This window comes from Rhea americana, unplaced genomic scaffold, assembly GCF_003343005.1.
Source record: "Rhea americana isolate MKP2758 unplaced genomic scaffold, rheAme1 scaffold_131, whole genome shotgun sequence".
Taxonomy (NCBI): Eukaryota; Metazoa; Chordata; class Aves; order Rheiformes; family Rheidae; genus Rhea; species Rhea americana.
Window position 1 is genome coordinate 1,383,219 of NW_028185384.1, and position 20,395 is coordinate 1,403,613.

Genomic DNA, 20,395 nt, shown 5'->3' on the forward strand with positions numbered 1-20,395 from the left:
TAAGTCATATCAGGATGTACTTTCCCAAGTGCCCTGTCTTTGGGTTAATGATAGCTCATATTTTTTTATTATACATCTTATTTAACACAGATACAGAAACACTGTAGCCTGGCCAAAAGGAGCCAAAAAGGGAGTCTGAAGGTTGTTGGGGGTATGGAAGGGAAGAAGGTTAACATCAGGAAGGGTGGAGAACATCTTTTAACTGCAGCTAGAGCTGGCACAAGAACAAATGACTCTGAACTGGCCACGAACATACTGAAGCTGTGAATAAGAAGAGGCTGAAAACCCTGAGCAATGAGGCTCCAGAAAGGTCTGGTACGCACTGCARAAGGCAAAAATCACACGCAGCCTCCCCTTCCATCTTTTGTTGGGTTGTAAGGTTGAGCCGCTCCTGAACATGGTCTCTGGGGGTGGCCACCAGCAGAAGGTCTGCACTAGCGGGTCTCTCCTGCCTGAGTCCCACGAACTCCTGCCCCGGCAAGCGTGGGGGTTAGTGCATGGTCCCTCRGCCCTCCGGGGCAGCGCGGCTGTTGGCACGGAGTCAAAGAGGGTGGAAAAATCCGGGCGACAGCACGTACCCGCTGCGGGAGCGCAGGAGCTGTGGGGTCAGCGAGCCCCTTCACGCAAAGCAGAACGAAATGACGAGCACCTCCTGGTTTAATTCCTTCTGCAATGCTGAGATTAATGCTTCTGCCATGCTGGGACAGTTGTCAGCATTAGAGCAAATTCCTGATGCATTTGTTACCAGAAAAAAAAAAGGAAATGTAATAATAAGCTTTTTTATAGGTTTTTATAGTCTTATGGGAAAATTCAAGGATTAATCCAGATGGCACCCATCTCTTTATTAGCTTATATAGGCAAAGAGTGCTTATAATACCAAACTGTATCTTTTTATTGAACTGTTCTAGAAAGCCATTCTTCTGATGGATAACACTTCTCAGGGATGAAGAGATTTTCAATTATCCTTTGATACATGAAAAAATGATACTAGTGCGCAAACCATCCAAAAATAAAAACAGCTTATCCTCTTCCACTGAGAACAAAAAGAATTTTCTCGCTCTGACCAAACTACGCATTACAAAGGCATTTCACTGACCTTATGAGGCAGCAAACTGAGTTTGAACAGTAAGTTGATGTTTTAACCGATCAGGTCTGTTTTAATATTTGGTGATCCTGATTGCCCAAAGCGGTTGAGGATAAATTGCATGGTTTAGGCTGATGCACAAAGAGGAGWCTCAAGCTCTTGGCGTGAAGTAGGAAGCGGCTCCCGGAGCGGCCGACGCCGGCATTTCGGCAGGGGCTCGTGGCGGCTGAGGCTCCGCGCCGATCTGCTGGCAGCTCCTCTCCCCAGGTCTCTGGTTTCRAGGGGAAAGGTCCACATTTCCACGGATTTCTGTGGGCCTGACAGTAAAAYACACTCAGGTAATAGCCTCCAAAGCTTGGCTGATATAAAATGAGCTGAATATAGAGATCCTGTCCTAGGTACTATATGGTCGTTAATGCCTTTATTTTTATCCCATAAGGCATAGACATGTAGATGGGCTTCAGAGGAGCTGTTACTTGCCTTTAAATTGTAATTGTGCAGTTGTAACGTGTTTGCCCCCTTTCAGTCCATGTCTTTTATCCCCCCTTGTGCCCCATCCGGGACAAGGCCAGGCTGGAGCCGGCTGGAGGAGCAGTGTTGGGTTCGGTGCAGCCAAACACTGCAGCCGCTGCAAAGTCCACATCTGCGTAATTAAGATATTTCCCGACCAAGTTAAAACATTCATCAGATACATTACTAGATCGGACACACGCAYAGACTGCGTAATAGGGTTTAGCATATTTCTCAGAAGAGCCCCTGGTTCAAACGCTCCCTGTGGTTGTCACTCCGAAAATTTTACAAATACTCTGTTCATTTTTATGCCAAAACAGAAAAAAAAAATCAAGAGTAGGAAATCTTTATCTCCATCTGTATTTCTTGCTCGTGGCTGAACAAAGCAAAACCTTAGTGCCTTTGCAGTGACTGATCAGGAAAGTGAAGGAGGAGAACTCTATGTCTAAATCAGCAGCTGAAAAACAGACTTTCTTGGCACTTTCTTCTGCACTCAAGTAAGTAGAACAAAGCTGAAAACAGGCAGGGAAAACATATTTTCTTTCAGACAGAGACCAGGCCTTTTCAGAACAAATTGCTTATCCTGCCCTGAAAGAAGACCTTGGTCTTTGGCTGTCAATCAAAAACTTTTATCTAATATTCAGTATGGTCCACTGCCAAGGCAAAGAAAGAAAAACCACGTAYGAAGAGGAAATAAGGATTTCAGCTTGCGATCTTAGCTGGTGATCTAAGCCGCCAAACAAAACCTTCGTTTGCGTATTTTCTGGCAGAGCCGCCTGGACATGCCGCCGCGGCGCCGCGGTGCCGCTTGCCCCGGGCCGCGCGCGCGCCGGGAGCCAGGGCTCTGCCGGACGCTGCGAAGCGGCTCCTCCGGCTCTGTGCTCACCACGGGCCCGGCCGGCGCTCCCCGGCCCACCAGCCCCCGCCAAAGCGGCTCGGCCGGGAGCCGAGAGCTGCTCTTCCAGCTGCAAGAAGGCGCCGGCGAGCTGCCGGCTGGCCGGGCACCGCTGGGGGATCGCGCCGCAAACGCCGCCCCATCCCTTCCCGCGCGGCGCCCGGCAGCGCCGGGCAAAGGCAGCCCCCCCCCAGGCAGGCAGGCAAAAATCGCTCTCTTTTCTCCCCCAAAACACCAAAGCGACCCCGCCGGCACCGGCTCCCCTTCACCGGAGCAAAAAGCAAACCAACCACCTGGGCGGCACGCGAGCTCGGGGCGGACGTGCGCGCTGCTCAACAAACACACGTACCACTTCGCATACCTTACCTGGAAAGAGGCTTTATTGAACATAGCTGTAAAATTATCTCTTCAGTTGAATTACTGAATTTTTGCACAAACATTTCTCTACAGAATAAAAAAAAATCAAGCCTTGTCATTGTTTTACTGCATCTCGTTGTGCTTTTTTTATATTCATATTTGCAAATGTTATACTTGTTTGTTCGTTTGTTTTAATGTTTATACTCCAATTGCTTGCATATCAGRTCTTTTTTTAATCCTAGGGTGTTGAAAGAACACATAATAATAATAATAATAATTATAATAATTATAATAATAATACTCTCCTTTAGACAAAAGTCTTTTTTAAATGAAGTTAAAAGCTGAGATAATTTAAGGAAAAAGGTCTTCAAATTGTCATAACCAACTGTCAGGGAACTTTACAATGCATTGGAAAACTGGCTGGTTCAAGGTATGGTATGTGTTCAGGTAGCTCAAAATCATTTGTACAGGTTTGATTTTCTTGTAAAAGTGTTTTTTTTTTTTTTTTTTTAGATTTTGCTAAAATAATAAAATAACCTTTCACGATCTGCACAGAGTCTGGCTACAGGGCAGAGGCACTGCGCCCCCAGCGTCGCCCGCCTGCCGCACTCGCAGGCCCTCCCTTGCGGGTCGCCTCGTGCCGGACCACGCACTGCAGTCACGCACGCACACACCTTCCCGTCTCGCCAGAGCTGCGGCCAACTTCATCGCAGCTGGAGGTCAGAGCAAGCAAACCGCTTCTGAGTTTTACCACCTCCCGCGCTAAGTGTATCTTAACAACCTTTTCCTCTGGTTGACCCACTTGATAACCTGGAAAAAGAAAGGAAAAAAAAAAAAAAAAAAAGTACTGCTCCCATTCTGAGGACCAACGGGAGCTATTTTCTAATGGATAATAAGCTGTGAGGCCATGGCTGTCTGGAAGTTAAACAACAAATACCTCATCCGCAAGGGCTTACGCAGCGACTTAGGTCCATCCATCTCCAGAAGCGGCTCTGTTTTCTTGCCTGCAGTCTGCACACTTAGGCTTCGTAGTTTGTTTAGAAAATAGTTTGCACAAACCACATTTTAGCAGTGCAAGCTTCTGTGTTGAAATTATTATTATTATCTTTTTTTTTTTTTTTTTTAATCAGGCTTGTTTCATTGAAGGCACTTGGTTTCCATGGCAATTTATAAAAGACGGTGGTTTGGTTTCTTCACTTCATTAGAACAGATGACTTAGTTGGGGAGGGGAGAGGGGTGTTTGGGTGGCCGCAAGCAAACTCCGATAAGCCTGTGTAATATGTAAGCCCAGGGCGCGTATCCTGGATAGTAATGCATGCAAAAGGAGACGGCATACAGTTATCAAGCATAGCCATGAGAAATGAAACACAGACGTCCTAAAACAGCTCTGATTCAGGGTTATTCTCTAGGGGAGGTGACAGCCAAAGGCGAAAGGGCCTACATTTACTTAACTCTATACTAAAATCCTTCTCGAAGGGAAAATGAACGCCAGCTCTTCACATACCCTGTTTACAGTGAGGTGTTGCTCTCTCTCCCGCTTGCTTTTTTWAAAAAATTTTCTCTCTCCTCTTTTTTTTGTTTTGTTTTTTGGCAGGCCATTAGGTTTCCATGGTAACAAGCAAACTATTCATTTGAAACAAAACCAGCCATGACTTTGTGCTTTGACAAGGGTTTCTATAGCTCTTTTCCAAGAGTTCAACCAGATGATGCTGTATTCGTTACTGACCACAAAAGCACCTGAAGGTCTCTTCCTCCCTTAGGCCAGATACCGTTCTCACGTGTGGTTCATAGTGAGTTACACTCCCGTGATGCCTTTTATGTCCCCAGTGCTTTTTTTTTATTTTATTTATTTATTTATTTATGTATTTATTTAAYGTTTGAGTCAGTCAGTGGAGGAATCTTTGGTAGTTTGTTTTTAAATGTCCGTTTTACAAAGACTCTTTCTTCGTGCCAGTGCCTGGTGAATCTGTTGTAGCCTCTGCCAGGATAAGGTCACCTTTGATGACTTAAGACAGACATGAGGATGATAACTGGGATAAGTCGTATATGCGCTAATGTCCCAACAGCACCTGATCGTAAATCTACAAAAAGGGGGGAGAAAAGGTAGAATTACAGAGCTGCCCGGTCAGACAAATGGCACTGCCACAAGGCCCATGACACGGGGGTAACCTGGCTGCCTGCAGCAGGAAGGGGCTGGGCCACCCATAACTTTTGTGTTAATATTGTGTTATCCACCCATCCATCTCAAGTGACCCRAAGACGAATGGATATAACGGGGCACTGGGTCGCTAAGTTGAAAAGAAGTGCAGCTCTCAGTCCTTAGCACTTTCTGAAAAGTCAGAGTAAGTCTGTTACTACCAGCGTCAAGGASCCATCAGGTCCTTGGTGGCCCTCCTGCGGTTCAGGGGGTTCCTCATGCGCAGAAACTTGGCCGATCTGGGCCTGCAGCACTGCTGCCGCTCGTGGGAGACACCTGGCTGTATGTGACCAAAAATCCCCCCCAGAGCACAACAGTGCCCATACCCCCAATCACCGTTGCTTACTACAGCTCCACACCACAGAGCAACCTCTCTTCTCTGCCCAGTGCCCATTTGCTTTTCACTTCCATTGCCCCTGAAACAGTATTCTCCTATCTGGACTCCAGGTTTTGTTTCTGAGGCCAACTTTTCAATTTAAAGCTCTCCAACTGAACCAAAAAATATTTTGTTCTCATTTCTATTGGAGAAAATCGATTTTAGAGCGTATCTCGAATTTAAAGCCACGAGGAACCATTTGCTCTTCTTGGATGGAAGAGCCACTTACTGTTGGCCGGTTGGTCTGACTTCATACACTCTCCTTCCACGATCGATACGTCATCAATAGCAATATCGCCTTCTATGCCGGGGCCGCGGATCCCTTCAAATATGAGCTGCGAAGGAATAAAGAAAAAGCCATTCACAAAGCAGGAAAAATATGACAAATAGAAAACACTCAGCTACGTTTTGTGCAGCGTTAATCTACAGTGATGGCGTGGAATAATTAAAAAMCAGTTTGGATGATGCAGAAAAGCGCAGCTGAGTTCACACACACCGATAAGGTGAGTGCACAGCATGCGTGAGCTACGGCGGCTTTTACACTTCGGAATTAGCCGAGGAACAGCAGCGCTGCGATTTGTGTGACCCCGGGAAAGGGCGTCCTTCCTGCCCGGGGCACGGCACGGGGCACGGCACTGCTCCCGCTTCCGGCGGCGAGCCGGAGACGGTCGTGCGCCTCCGGTCAGCTCAGCTAATATGCTAACTCTACCACGTGTATTTATATAAATATGATATTCCCGGAACAAAGAGGGGGAAACAGCCTTCAGGACCAGCCCTCCCCGAAGCAGAGCCCAAGGAAAATGCTGGAATCTCCAAATTCAGTTTTCTGGCTGGCTGGAATACTGCAGCCCATGAGAAAAGCAGGACTCTCCTGCCCTTGTATCTCCGCCTGTCTCCAGCCTCTTACCACAAACAAATATCAAGTCTCYCAGTTCCCATCATAGCCACATTTCTGTGTTCCATGGTATCTTTGTGCCATGAAGGGAGCAGAGATGCTCTAGAGCTTTCCCTTCGCATTTTAGCCTTGCTTCCTACATCAAGGACTTCTCCGTTAACTTGCGGGCCACGGGCAAAGAGCAACGCCGTGCAATAAGCTGGGGCACAGTACCTCATCACTGCTGCMACTCCAGCAGGGGAAAAGGGGCTTCACGGGAGGAAAAGTTATGATGAGATTAGTGGTGTTTTTCCTAGAAACTCCTGTCACATGAAGCAAATGGCAGAGTTTAAAGAAGACCAYCCAAGACTCAAGAACTGTGTCCACTTGAACATGGACCGTATGTAAACACACACACAAGTGGCAAAACACCCAAGAAAAATGAGATTTCTGGTTCTCAGACATTCCCAAGCCAGTCACTCCCACCCCGCTTCCCATCCTGGAGCCCTCACGTTTACTACGTGGGCACTCCTCTGCACGTAGGCGATGGGCAAAGCCCGGCCCCAAGACACCGCGGTGCAACCCCTGCCACTGCGGGCATCAGTGATGCTGTCAACATCCCTCTGGCTCCGTTTTGTGGCACATCACTGTTTGCAGAAACTCTGATCCTGCCGAGTAATGGTCCACGTTTATTAGAGGACACTGTGATGTATTTTATGGAGCGAGGATGGGTCAGGTTAGGAATTTTATTCCTTTGCTAAACGGATGCCTATGATTTCAAGGGACTATTAATCATTTCCTGGCAAATATTCCTGGTCCGTGAGAGCCCACTTCCCCTCCTTGGGATGGACAGCCAAGGTACACTTTCCTCGACTGCACTACTGCCACCTCCCAGGTGCCCACAGGGGAGGACCAGCAAGATTTGGGCTTTCTGCAGCCTGTGCTGGTGAGACCCACCTCTGCAGCAGGCACAGAAAAGAAGGGAAAACAGCCCTGGAAAGGGCATAAAAGGTGAAACCTGGAAAACAAAATGCTGCCTGCATGGAGATGGGTGGCTGGCAGCAAGGYTGGCAGCGTTATTTGCCATAAGGCTCATTATTAGCTATGGATTATTGTTGCATCAAAGAAACAAAGTTATCYGCTATCCTTCCCCAAAACTGACGTGATCCTGTCCTGCCACACTGCTGCCTTAATTAGCTTTGCAGAAGAGTGAACCCATTCTGTGTTGCAGGAAATTTATTCACTAGCAAACTTCAAAGCCTTTCTAAAGAGATGAAGAGAATTATGTAAGGAATATATTTCCCAGGCAGCACCATTCRCCCAGCTATCTCTCCGCTCTCTTTTCCTTCTCACTCCTTTGAAACACATTTGGTTAACTCAGATGACAAGTTTTTAAACTTTAATCTGCAGCAATATATGCACGATATTCAGTGAAATTTATAAAAGAATGTTCTGGCACTAATGGAGAAATTAACTCTTGGGGGTAGTGTCAATTTGAAGAGAAAAAAAGAATTCCATACGGAACAAAATACTTAAATTACACTTTGTCATAGTCTAAAGGCATTTAGAGGGATGTGTTGAGCACTCCAATGCGTTCTCACGTTGCCACTGATTTCAGCAGGACACAGGTGCAGGCTGATTCTTTGGCAGCTTCCAACATCTCTTTGCACATCGGTACAGTTCCATYGGAGCTGCTCATTCAAAATGAGTAACTTTCATTACAAATATTTAGTAAACACTCAGCACACTGGAAGATGCCCCCCCACACTGCAGAAGGGCCCAGCGCTGTCTGTGGCTCGGTCCAGCTGTAGGAGTCACCAGACATCGAACCATGCAGGCAGTCCTACCCTCTGCCTTGCGGAGGGGTGCACAGCCCGTAACCTTGCCCACGGACACATCTCATTCTTTTACTGAGCTCAATATATCCAGTAAGGGATTGACTCTGCGCTGGTAAGTTGGCACTACCAAATCATACGTTTACAGTCTGACGGTTCTGACCTAAGTCAGGCTGCAAGGGCAGTGCGGAGAGCACTAAATACATGCGGAAGCTGTGCATTTGGAGCAGGTGACTCCACCATTATCTCACCAAAGTGTGATACTGCGGGTTAATTACTATAACAAGATGGATATTAGTGCAACAGGGAACAGTAATTGGAAAAACAGTAAGCTTTTCCATAATTTATGCTGTTGTCTGAAAACAATGTCTCAAGTAATTATCCTYCTTACATTTTTTCCATTCTATCTCTGATAATGGGAAGCATTCAGCTTGAAAGTATCTTCTCTTCTCCTCAAAAGCACAGCTTGCCCTCGTGCTTCTTGGCAGAAGGCAGATAACCAATCAATTGAGTGTAAAGTCAAACCCTTCCTGATAATGAGAAACACTCTTTCCAGACAAAAGGACTCTATACAAATACAATGGCCAGCATTTAATTAAAATCTGCATTTGGCAGTAGGCTTTATAGGTTTCAAAGATGGTTTGCTATTAGCCAGCTTGGCCACATGCTCAGAGCAAATCACGGCAGATGAATATTGGCAGTGTGTGAARCACAGGCTAGTTTGCAGTTCACAGTTATTTGCAGGTGGTGCTAGATGATCAGGATCTCCTATCAGTCTCTAGCAAAAGCCATTATCTGTATGCCTGTGATTTTACAAAGCTGTTGTTAGAAATAGTGCATTCAGCTGAAGAATAGATGGGCCTACAATATACCAAAGGCCACCCCACTCTCATAAAAAGGGAAACGGTAWTTTTTCCTTATAGTGCCTCCAGATTTATCCTGAGTCGCTGAAGGAATTCACCTTGTGCTTCTTCAGCATGGTTTCAAGCAGGTTTTACTTTCCTGGGCAGTTTCCCAATGAGAAGGAGAGATGTCCCTAACGAATACCAGGCTGTCCCCATCCGCATAGAGTGATGAGAGGGCTGTACGTTTTAAGATATACTTTCCCGGTCTTCTCTTCTCCTTAGCCAAGAACTGGATCTAAGCACCATTTCACTCCCTGTAAGAGGCTGCAGATCGCAGCCTGCTTTGAGTGGCCAGGACTGAAAGTGATGGCAGCAGTAACAGTGACCACCATCCCGTCGCTACTGTAAGGGGGGCCCTTCCAGTGACTTCATCTGAGAAGTAGTCCAGACAAGACCAGAAWGCAAATTCAGCCCTGTACTCGGAATGAAAATTGCAGCCTTGTAAGAGGCTGAAGAGCTCAGCCCTGCATTGTGGAGGAGATGTATCCAGCTCGAGCAGCAGTACTTGGCAGCAATTCAGCGGCGCTTCGGCTGCCAGCTCCTGAGTTACAACTGCTCTACAGAGAACTTTACTCTCCACTGTGTATGTCCATCTTTGGCCAGCTGTCTTCATTCTCCACTTACTAGAATTTACTACACTTTGTGGGCACACTTTCATTTATTTATGGACCAATTGGTCCCTCCCTGCAAAAAAATCTCTTTGGTATTGAGGGATTAGATGACTTGTGCTGATTAACCTGCCCTGAGCCACTGCAGGATTTTGTAAGCCAGCTGAGACTCAGGGAGGAAAAAAATCCCAAGCCAGACAGGGCAGCTGGCACCATTAACCCAAGATCAAAATCAAGTCATCTTAAAAATCTTAAAGACTACCTTTAGAGCTGCGAAAATGAAAGTGATTCTGATAATGAAGATCTTCAGCAACCCTCACTTGGTAAGCCTGAAGAACAAAACTCAAGATTGACACACCAGCTGATTTGTCTCCTTCAATTTCTTTCAGTTTTTATAAAAGTTCCATCCCTCGGGAATGGTCTACCTCAGCTGATGATGGGAAAGATCACTTTTTACTTTCTCTTGTTCAGAGATGAATTTCTTCCAACTTCTGATTACAGGACCTGGTTGTGTGCACAGACCCAAAAAGCGGAGAAGGCTCAAAAGCAGCCGTAAGGAGACTTCAAGGAAACCGTAGCCAAAGGGGGCTGCAGTGCTCCTGCTCAAATTTGAGCTAAAATCAAGGACTTCACAGGTGCCAGCTTGCAATGTATCACTTCTACATGCTCCTGTTTCTGTTTACTCTCCTTCTATTTAGTAATATTTARTAAGTGAGTGTCTTACTGAGTTTTTTGCAAGACGTTTTCTGATTCAAAGCCTCTCAGCCCTTCATGACAGAAGCTTTGTTATACGTTATGGGTCCTAGGAAGGTATAAAACAAATCTGGGCAGCACTTACCCATACAAATTAACCTATAAAAAGTTTTAATTCCTGTGTCAGTGTACTGTTTTACTGCAAAGATTCACTTCGATTCACTCTCTTTAAATTTAACTAGGAGGTTTATATTCTTTCCTATTTAGACTCCTAAACGGAAAATAAAGTTTGGTTGATACAAGAGCAGTTAAAAAAGTAATTTAAGTTTCCTACCACTACGACATTTATTTTGTTATATTTGTGCAGACTTTCATGGGTTTGCATTTGTTTTATGTTGAGGCCTTTGACAACAACAATGTAGAAATGTGAAAAATGGGCAAGTAGAGGAGTTYCCATTTTGTGTACCAGCCAGTGGTGCCAATGAGTATGCTTTTAAAGAAATACGAGGAAAGGTGCCCCTGTGCCAGGAATGACCCAGGAACATTTCTTTTCTGAAAGCTCAGTGAGGGCCCAGCCCAAGGGTGACGTCTGGGCTCCATCGCGGGAGGTGGCTGCCCAGAGGCTCGGAGCAGAGGTAACTCTGAACGGCCTGGTCCTCCCACCGGCTCTTTCACCCTGCAGGAGCCCTTGCAATACAGAGACCCTGTTTTTACCGCTCTGTCGTGGCAGCGCTTTCCTCTTAGGGCTGAGGTGCCCCTGGGCTTGCCCCGATCACCGTTCTCCCCTCATCGTCACCGTGATTGATGGTGCCAAATCCTGCACATCTTCTGCTCAGAGCTGCCCCCAAACTCTCATTTCTGCCAAAACCCACAGCASGTTTCCATCATTTCTCACAGACACAACTGCAATCACTCCCCTTCTATCTCTCCATGTTTTCTCTCCACCWTCTAGTCCATTTGTGATTCAGGCACCAAATTTTCTCTCCCTCACTGTTCAGCCTTCTGGGATTTATTCTGGCTTTACCAGCGTAAACTCACGCAGCCTGATGGGCTCCTTGGTACCCTTCGTACAGAGGCCCCAGCTCTGATTGTATTTCTACGCTCTCATTCCTCTTCCTTGCATTCTCCTTCCCCRACTCCGCCCCTCTCCGTTCAACTCCAACATCATGTCATGCTAGACTTTGCATATTCCTCTCCTATAATTTTCTTCTAAGTTCCTCCTACGCAATGCTTCTGTGACCACCTATGCCAAATAAATAATTTCTCTGCCATCATTGCACAAAAATAAATAAATAAAGAAAGAAAGAAAGAAAGAAAGAAAGAAAGAAAGAAAGAAAGAGACATCATGGTTCAGGATCAGGAATTGCCCATAAGGTGAATCCCAACGTACATGTATAAAATAGTAGTTTTGTTTTGCATCACTATGACATTTCCTTTAGGAAACCTAGACATTACAAAGAGAAGATAGGAAAGCCYGGAGAACACATTTTACACCACAGCTTGTAACTTCATTCCTCAGTAAGGATATTCCTAGCCTTGAACACACGAGAGCTGCTCCTGTCGGCTGCTGTATTGGGTCTGCTCCAGTTACACATAGCTCACAGTGTGAATGAGAACTGCCCGTAATAGTCTATCAGCATCTCGCTGTCAAATCACAAATGAAATGTGTGAAAACTTGTAATAACTTGCATAAGCCTAGYGAACCAAGGCTGTCGCTTTGCCAGAGCAGGAATCCCACACAGGCGACACAGCTTCTTTGCCTCCTGTTAGCAAAGACTCAAAGATCATTTCTTTTTCTGTGGAAAATGGCATATCTCAAGAAACTTCTAACACAAACATTTTCATGTTTGCCAAATATATTTCATATGAAGTAATTTTATATTCCATTTGCTAATCTGAAATAATAAAAAAAATGKTTTACATAAGCTAATGGCATCTTCTGAAAACTGAAACACAGTTAACTCTCGATAGCAGAGTCCTGCCATTAAAGTGTGTTATTAAGCTCTTCAGTGCACACCTATTTACAACACTGAGAGCAATTATCTGTTCATAAAGCAGCTTGCAAAGCTGGAATGCAGCTGTGAAATTCTGTATCAGAAAGAAAGAAAATGTAAACAGGCCATGTGCATGATGTTCCTCTCTAGAAAGAAAGAAATATTCCATTTCTGGTGTCTGTGTACTGTGAATCTGTCRCTGTGCTGCAAAATCTGGCAATGCAGCTTGTCCCTTACCTGAAATGAAGTTGGGGGGTTTATATTAACACGGGCTTGATTCCAGTGTTGTCCCTTATTTCCACTTGAAGACCATAATGGGTTTTCTATYGTGGTCTGACCTTTTAACCGCAGGTAGACATTCAAGCTTCCTAAAAGAGACATTGAGAACTTGAGTTGGTTAGGCTCCTTGATGAAACAAAAATGCAGAGCTGGCTAAAGTGAGAGTCTCGAGTGGGCTTTGCCCCAAGACACCTCTTAGGCTGACACCAACATTTGCAATGCAACTCTTAGGCTCTTGGCCCTTGTTGGCTCCTAATTGCTCACGAGAAAGAGAGAGAAGGTGAAAATATTTTCAGTGCCGGACTTGAATTTAGTGCAAACAATGCGTTTACCATCTCCTCACCCAAGGATTAATACACAGCTCTGTTACCTAATGCTTCTCTCTCACTGCCTGTCCAGCTTCTTGTTGACCCAGTGCATGGTTTAACTAACAGGATGCTGTGGATCCTGGCAATGCTCCTGTTTCCAAGGTGGATGGGCTGCCTTTGCTTCCTTAAGGAGTACTGTGCTTTTGAGGAAGGCACACAGCTTTTAGCACAAGGGGTTAGAGAGCACAGCGTGCGGGATGATGAGCAAAATCACCTTTCGGGTAGGAAGACGCAYCACCCTAGGTCCTCTCACCACTACCGGCTGTCCTGGCAGCATACTACAAGCTGGGCAGAGGCCAGGAAAGGCTCTGGGTCGTTACAGCCCAGCCTCTGCTTGGGGCCMGCGCTTTGGAGTCTGACAGCTGCTTTTCTTCCTCTGCTTTCCCTTCATGCTGTGTCTGCGCTTGGAGGGAAGGAGTGGGATCAAAGCCAGCTTGCACGTTCACTCTGGGTGACTAGCAGTTTTGAAGGTCAAAACAAACCTCTGAGTTCAAATACTCCCAGAAAAGCTGAGCGCCAGCCCCGGGCTTTTCCCTCCGCTGGCTGCTAGGTTATCGCTTCCCACGCGGCCCCTGTTTGCAGCAGTAACGGATCGCCTGCCCTCGGCAGTGCCCCCTGCGCCTTCGTTCCCCTCTCTGCTTCGGACACAACCATAAAACAGACTGCCTCGGTGCACCAGGAGGGGAAAAAAGCATCAGCTTCATTTAGCAGCATTCAGTAATTCACAAAGTTTTAAGTTTGGAGGCTTTGTGCCCTCCTGCTCACCGCTGTGCTTGCACGGTGTAGGGCAGAGCTGTCTCTCTGTGCTAGGCAACTCGTGACACTTGCCTTCATTTGAGGAAGTTTATACTGTCAAATTCACGCAAGACCACTTTCTTTTAGGATGTTAGGCAGCTGGAAAGCTGAAAGTAAAGCTTTCCCCTTGGATCAGTAATGATCCCTTTTTGTCCTGAGGAAAGGGTGCAAAATAAAAGTTATATTTGCAATGAAATCTCTCAGATCTGAAGCAGCTGCAGAGTGACTCAGCTCCTGCTAATAAAAAGTTCTTATTTCTAGCAATAGCAAAAGTCGGTGCCTTGAAAAACATAAAGCTAAGTGTGTAATGGAGCAGCAAATACTCTCATCATGGCTCTTTCACCAGGGTGCCCACACCGAGGCTATACATCTTCTGCAGAGCGGCGGGGGAGCMGTCGTTCCTGCACCTACCGCTCGGTCTCTGCCCAGCAAGCAGGTACGTCCGCACGCGCCTCGCTTCCAGCTCCGCGCACGCACCGCCTGGAACAGAGCCCTAGCTTCCACTGCTGATACCGGCCCCAGGCGCCCGTCCTTGGGACCTAACCGGCTCTGCCAGCCGGTCCTAGGAAACGTGTGGCTGTTGCAAACAACACGAATGTCGTCGTTTGTGCGGCAGACAAAGTACTATTCCACTGAGACAGGGAATAATAACCCTAAAACCGCGCGGAAGCCCTACTGAYAACTACAGAAAATAAAGGAACACAATGGAAATGCTGACCTGTACCACCAAAGTCTGCTGACCGATGCTACAGCACTATGGATGGAAAATCAAAGACTAACGACCACGAGCCTTCTCTGACACTTGATTTCCAGGTCCAAGGAAGGAACAGGCTGGAATTTATTTAAGCTAAATGCCCCTTCAAAACAATTCTGATTTTCACTGAAGTTGGATCAAGAATCAGGAGTTTACGGTTATTCGAAACTGATAGTCTTTAGCGCTCATACACGAGGGCTCAGCTGATAGCTTCTATTCTGCTCTTGTGAAGAAATCTCTGAGCCTGCAATGCATTTTACAGCCTCTATAGGACCCTGGACTGGCAGTGCACATTTCCACAYGGGGGTGAGATGTACCTCCTATATGTTGGTTGCAAATTCCAAAACAGCAGTGAAGCTTCTAATAGTTCATGCTAAAAGAATCAGCCAATTTTAGCAATGAGATTTGCAATTATTCACAGGGGATTCATTTTTATTAAAATGGAATTCTTCTGAAAGAAAGTGTTATCAATTGAATCACAGAATAGCTGAGGTTGGAAGGGACCTTTGGAGACCATCTAGCCCAACATCGCTGATAAAAGCAGCATCAGCTAAAGCAGGTTGCCCTGGGCTGTGCCAGCCTGATTTTTAATGCCTCCAACGATGGAGACTCTACCCCTCTGGGCAACCTGCTTGTGTTTGACCATCCTCAGAGGAAAAAAAAATGTTTTCTTATGTTTATTTGGAATTTCCCATATTTCAGTTTGTGCTTACTGCCTYTCTCTTGTCACTGGGCACCAGTCTGGCTCTGTCTTCTTTACACTCATTCATCAAGTATTTATACACCTTGACAAGATCTCCTCTGAGCCTTCTCTGCTCCAGGCTGAACAGTCCCAGCTCCCTCAGCCACTCCTCATGTGACAGACCAATCCTYCACTATCTTTGTGGCCCTTCACTGGACTTGCTCCAGTAGGCCATGTCTGTCTTGTCCCGGGGAACTAAGCACTGGACCTGGCACTCCAGATGTGGCCTCTGTAGAGCTGAGTAGAGGGAAAGGATCACCTCCCTCGACCTGCTAGCAATGCTCTTCCGATGCATTCTAGGGTGCTGTTGGCCTTCTTTGCCATGAGGGCACACTGCTGGCTCATCTTGCTCTCCACTAGGACCCCCAGGTCCTTTAGACTTCTGGAAATTACAAATTTCCAAACTCAAAGTTATGGAAAACATATTTCATAGAATCATAGGATGGTAACAGTTGGAAGGGATCTCTGGAGATCATTTCTTTTACTTCCARCTCAAAGCAGTGCGGTCTTGTTCATCTGGAATAAGACTTTAGTCTCTCTTGCCAAAGTGATGCAGAATAGTGAGAGAATTTATAGAAGAAATACACGAAGCTATGAATTATATTCCTTCATCTAATTACAAATATTTTGGGCTACAAATCATTTCTTGGGTAGAAATTATTTCTGTGGTCTGAAGTCTGTGGGTTGAAACTATTTTTGTGGTCTGAAATAGCTTTCAGCTTTAAAGTAGCTTTTCAAAATGYAATCAAAATCATCATTAGAAAAAAACTTTTGCAAAAATGAGAAGATTTTTAGGTATTTAACTTACAGTAGCAGAAATATTAAAAGGAACTTCAAACAATGTGCTGTTATGTAAAACGCATCCCTTAAACCAGAGTTATCAAGCATAGACCACCTGAAACACTGCATAATGATTAGGTTTGATTTGTCTAGGCAAATCACTGTGTTATAATAAACCTTTTCCTAGCCCAAAGTAATTGTTAAGTTCACAAATGTTCAAAAACTCTTTCAAGTAGYTACCTCATCAATAGGACTATTGCCACAGTAGCCATGTGCTTAAATCATTGAGAATATCATCACTCATGAGGTATTTCTTTTCTCTTCTTTTTTATTATCCTGATRTGAACAATTTAGTCATGATAGATTTCGTATCTGGGAAACCAAACGATATGCATCTTTTCATTTCATAATTTACTTCTTGAATGCATGTTGCTTTCTCATATATTTCATAACATTTTGTTACTATGAGGAATTAAAATGTTCAATTTAGTAGATGTACGTATGCATGCGTTCAAGCACATGGCTGATGCTATTAATTTACTATTTTTCTTGCAGTCTTCTCTTTAAAGACATATAAAAAGTAGTAAGTAATTTTGTAGAAAGCTATTCAAAAGTAGATCACTTTGAACATTAGCTAAACTGACAGTAACTACATTTTTTAACATGCAAGAGCACAAGATCGAGCAATTTCTGGTTTTGACAACCAGGTGTCCATGATGTGCACAMACAAATCCTGTATAACTGTGTCCACTAATTATCATTGTAATCGTCTTCATCTGAGGGTCAGCTTCTTCATCAGAAGGCACTATACAAGTCAGTTCAAGAAATTACAGAAAAACAGACAAGGGCAATGCCAGCAAATACACTAAGGACACAGAGGCTTCCTGAAAGGGTAGCCCAGGACAGAAAAACACATTGGACAGATCAGACAGATCACTCTTCCGTGGACAGACTTCAGCCTCAGTGGCTGCTGGTCTTATCCTAGCAAAACACTTTGCTCCTTAATGTTTCTAACTTTGCTCTTCACTGACATATGCCAGAGGTATTCTTACAGGTTTTTCTTTTTCTTTCTTTTCTTTTCTTTTCTTTTCTTTTTTTCTTTTTTTTTGGCTACTAAATATTGCATAGTCTCATCATTTCCTTCCAATAAACAAGTAAGTTTTTGCTACATTTGAGAGTGAGAAAAATTTAGACCTGGGGCTGTGTTAAAGTGTTCAGTAGCATAGGAACAACTAACAAAACTAACTGAAATTTGAATGTATACGTTGAAAGAGCTATGACTAAAAACGGACCTACTCCTACTGCTTTTGAGTAAATTGTTGATTATTTTTATGAAGGAACGGAGTGCTGCTCCATAGCACACCATGTGTGCCGTTACAACGACCAACAGAAGAGAACTGCTCCTGCTAATTGCTTGATGCTGCCTCTAGCGAGGGGAGACTCAAAACACTGTGTTGTACCAGGCAAAGTCCCTGCAAATACCACTTTTTTGTTTTCACACTTTGAAGTTCCCTTGCTCAAAACCTTGTTCCTACATAACACACACTAACAGCAAAAGGTGTTCCTGCTAGGGTGCTGTTTAGTGAAAAAAAAAAAAAAAAAGAAAAAAAAAACAGTTTTACAGCAATTAGGAGGCTATCAGGCACCTCGCTTCCCAGACTTTGTTGCAACTGGCCTTTGCAGGCTTTGGCAGGCCTCGTGTGTTTGTCTTTAATATAACTGGATAYTTGTCCTGCTATTTCTCCCAAAGTGAAACGACAAGGTCATTGGCTTTCTCTCACCTATGTGCTGTCCATACATGTGATAGTAGAAGCTAAAACAATAGGCTGTGTTCGTAGCTCCGTAAGGATTTTTTGGAGCGACGCTGAAAACAGGACTAACGAGCCTGGCCTTTTCTCCTTCCAGCCTGGGGCGCGATGTTTCGATGTACATGTAGAAACCTAGGGGAAGCCCAATGAAAATTGTTAAGTTGCGGTCTTCAAAACCCAGCACACACACATGCAGAAAAACACCAGAGCTCTTAAGTATCTGGATTTATTTTTCACATTTGTCTGACASCACCATGCTTTTTGGGACATATTTGTCCTGCATTATCCCCACGTGTTTTCCACAGCTGCTTCAAAGACATATTTTCTATCAAGAGTAAAATCGGGGCTAGCAGGTTAGTACTCATAAAGAACTTCCAATCAATATAATATTGTGTATGTACAAGAAAAGAAAAATTGTTTRTTATGGGGTTCAGACTTCAGTCTCAAAGCTGTAATTTGTACAATTTGTTTCTATAAACAGTGAGGGGGGAGGACTTCTAAAATAAAGAAAAAATATCTTGATGGAAATCTTTCAAGGAACATATTCAACTGTCCGTATCAATCACAGCTCAAGAGCTCATTTTCAACGAAACGTTCATTCATCCTGATCCTGGACTGTGCCAACAACAGAAATAGTATTTACTTAGTTCAACTATGCAAATACAATGAAGTATGATTTTTTTTTCTCTTTGGTAGTGCAGGCAGGGGCATACAATGAAATAGCATGAGTTACTGCAGTACTTGCTAAATTCAGCACACTATGTCTGACTCTTCAAATGCAAATCTATGCTGTAGCCAAGATACTATGCTTCTGTTAACAGGGCTAGCAGATTGAAAATTACACATTTTAGGAATACTCAAAGTAAAAATGAGGCAAAAAAATCTCATTTTGACAGTCTGAGAGGCCAAGTTAGAATTTAAATGGAATAAAATAGAAGAATATTTCACGACGTGCTAAGCTGTTTCCCCACAAGACGGTAATGTACAGGCAATCACCTTCCAGATGGCCCGATAGAAATGGTGCAAGATGGTTAACAGCACAGTTARGGGATGCTGCTTCGGGACCAGCCACACTCCTCAGCACTAGCAATTTTTTTTTTTAGAATTCCTTGAAGTATGATCATCCTCAGTGTGATTAGAAAGCGTGCAAAAAACAAGATGTAGCTGGCTGGGATTCACTATCCTGGACAGGGCCCTTACCCCAGCAGAGCCCTGAGCCTAGAGCGACGGAGGGTCAGGATCGTGCCGCTAAYGCTTACCTTCCTTGGAGCCAGTTCGGTCTGCATTGGGCCCAGTGTTCGGGGTGTATTTTGTGTCTCTAGTGGCAGTGCTTTGTTTTGTCCAGTCAAAATTGTCCGTATCATCTTGAGTGAATAGGCAAATGTTACCATCCTCAAATCCACAGTGGAACTCTCCTGTCAACATAGTAAGTTTACACACATGTAGTGACCGAAAATATTCTGTTATTTGTCAAAATACCTGTCAGTTATAATGAATGTATTGTAGGATGATGCCCATTAACAGCACAGGAAAATATATGGTGCATTTATTTTACATCAGTCTCTAACACTAAGTGCATGTTTTCTTTTACAGTGGCCTCAATAAAAAAAACATAGTAATCAATCTCTGTTGGTGTTACTTGAAATGAGATTCAAATCTTATAGTACAGGTCCTCCTCACATAGTCAGATTTATACACAATCTCCCTTAAAGCCACTGTCTTTTCTTACCCAGCCAGCATTTCTAAGAAGTYGAGAACAGGCAGCCTGCTTATAAAATAAGAACTATGGGGGAAAAGATAAGAACTATGGCAAAAAAAAAGAACTGGGTCCTTTTGGTTTAGGGAGAAGAACACTAGGGAAAAGAGGATAGCAACTTTCCAAAACGAAAACACAGTTGCCAAGTGGTATCTCCTAAACTGTCCTCGGTTTTCACCAGGGATAGGAAAGCAAGTAGTGACTAAAATTACAGCAAGGCAGATTTCAGACAGACATGAGGAAAAGCTTTCTAAAAATCAGGAAAGCRAAGCACCAGAGTGAACTGCCCAGGAAGAGCATGGGGTCCCCATCGTTGGATAATTATAAGAACCAGTTAAACCAACRCCTACGAGGAAGGTTTAGGTCTAGCTGAACCTATGTGAGCAGGACAGTTGGYTGTATCATCTCCAGAAAACATATCCTAGTCTCTTTGCTAAGATTTCCGCTATGCCTTTGAGGTCAAGTGCGAAAAGCTTAGGCCTGAAGAACGAAAAGGCTGAGAACGCAGGACGGGATTACGGGGCGCCTCTCTGGTGTCAAACCAGAGCTCGGTCAGTCACACAGGTCAACCCGCCTCACCTGGCAGGTAACGACGGGATGCGCGAGCTATACTGTCAGGCATCCAGGAGCCAGAACAAACCAGGACTTCACGGTTCAGCTTTCATCTCAGAACAGAATAAGGCCCCACGTAGTAAAATGTGCCAAAGCTTAATTTTATACACATGAACAATTCCTGTTGAGTTTGCTCGTTCAACAAAGTCAATTGATTTATCTGAGAAAACAAG

The 20,395-nt window shown here is 44.6% G+C and overlaps 1 protein-coding gene across 1 annotated transcript in view; it reads right to left on the bottom strand.

The window, feature by feature from the left end:
• Nucleotides 1–3,947: 3,947 nt before the first annotated feature.
• MDGA2 (MAM domain containing glycosylphosphatidylinositol anchor 2) overlaps nt 3,948–20,395 on the bottom strand; it is a 209,667-nt gene continuing 193,219 nt past the window's right edge. The window contains exons 13-17 of the mRNA XM_085297875.1: nt 19,114–19,269; nt 17,828–17,986; nt 12,566–12,696; nt 5,649–5,754; nt 3,948–4,927 (exon numbers count right to left, since the gene is read on the bottom strand). Coding sequence (XP_085154001.1) covers nt 4,839–4,927; nt 5,649–5,754; nt 12,566–12,696; nt 17,828–17,986; nt 19,114–19,269 — 641 coding nt within the window. The 3' untranslated portion in view covers nt 3,948–4,838. The remainder of the gene's footprint in view (nt 4,928–5,648; nt 5,755–12,565; nt 12,697–17,827; nt 17,987–19,113; nt 19,270–20,395) is intronic.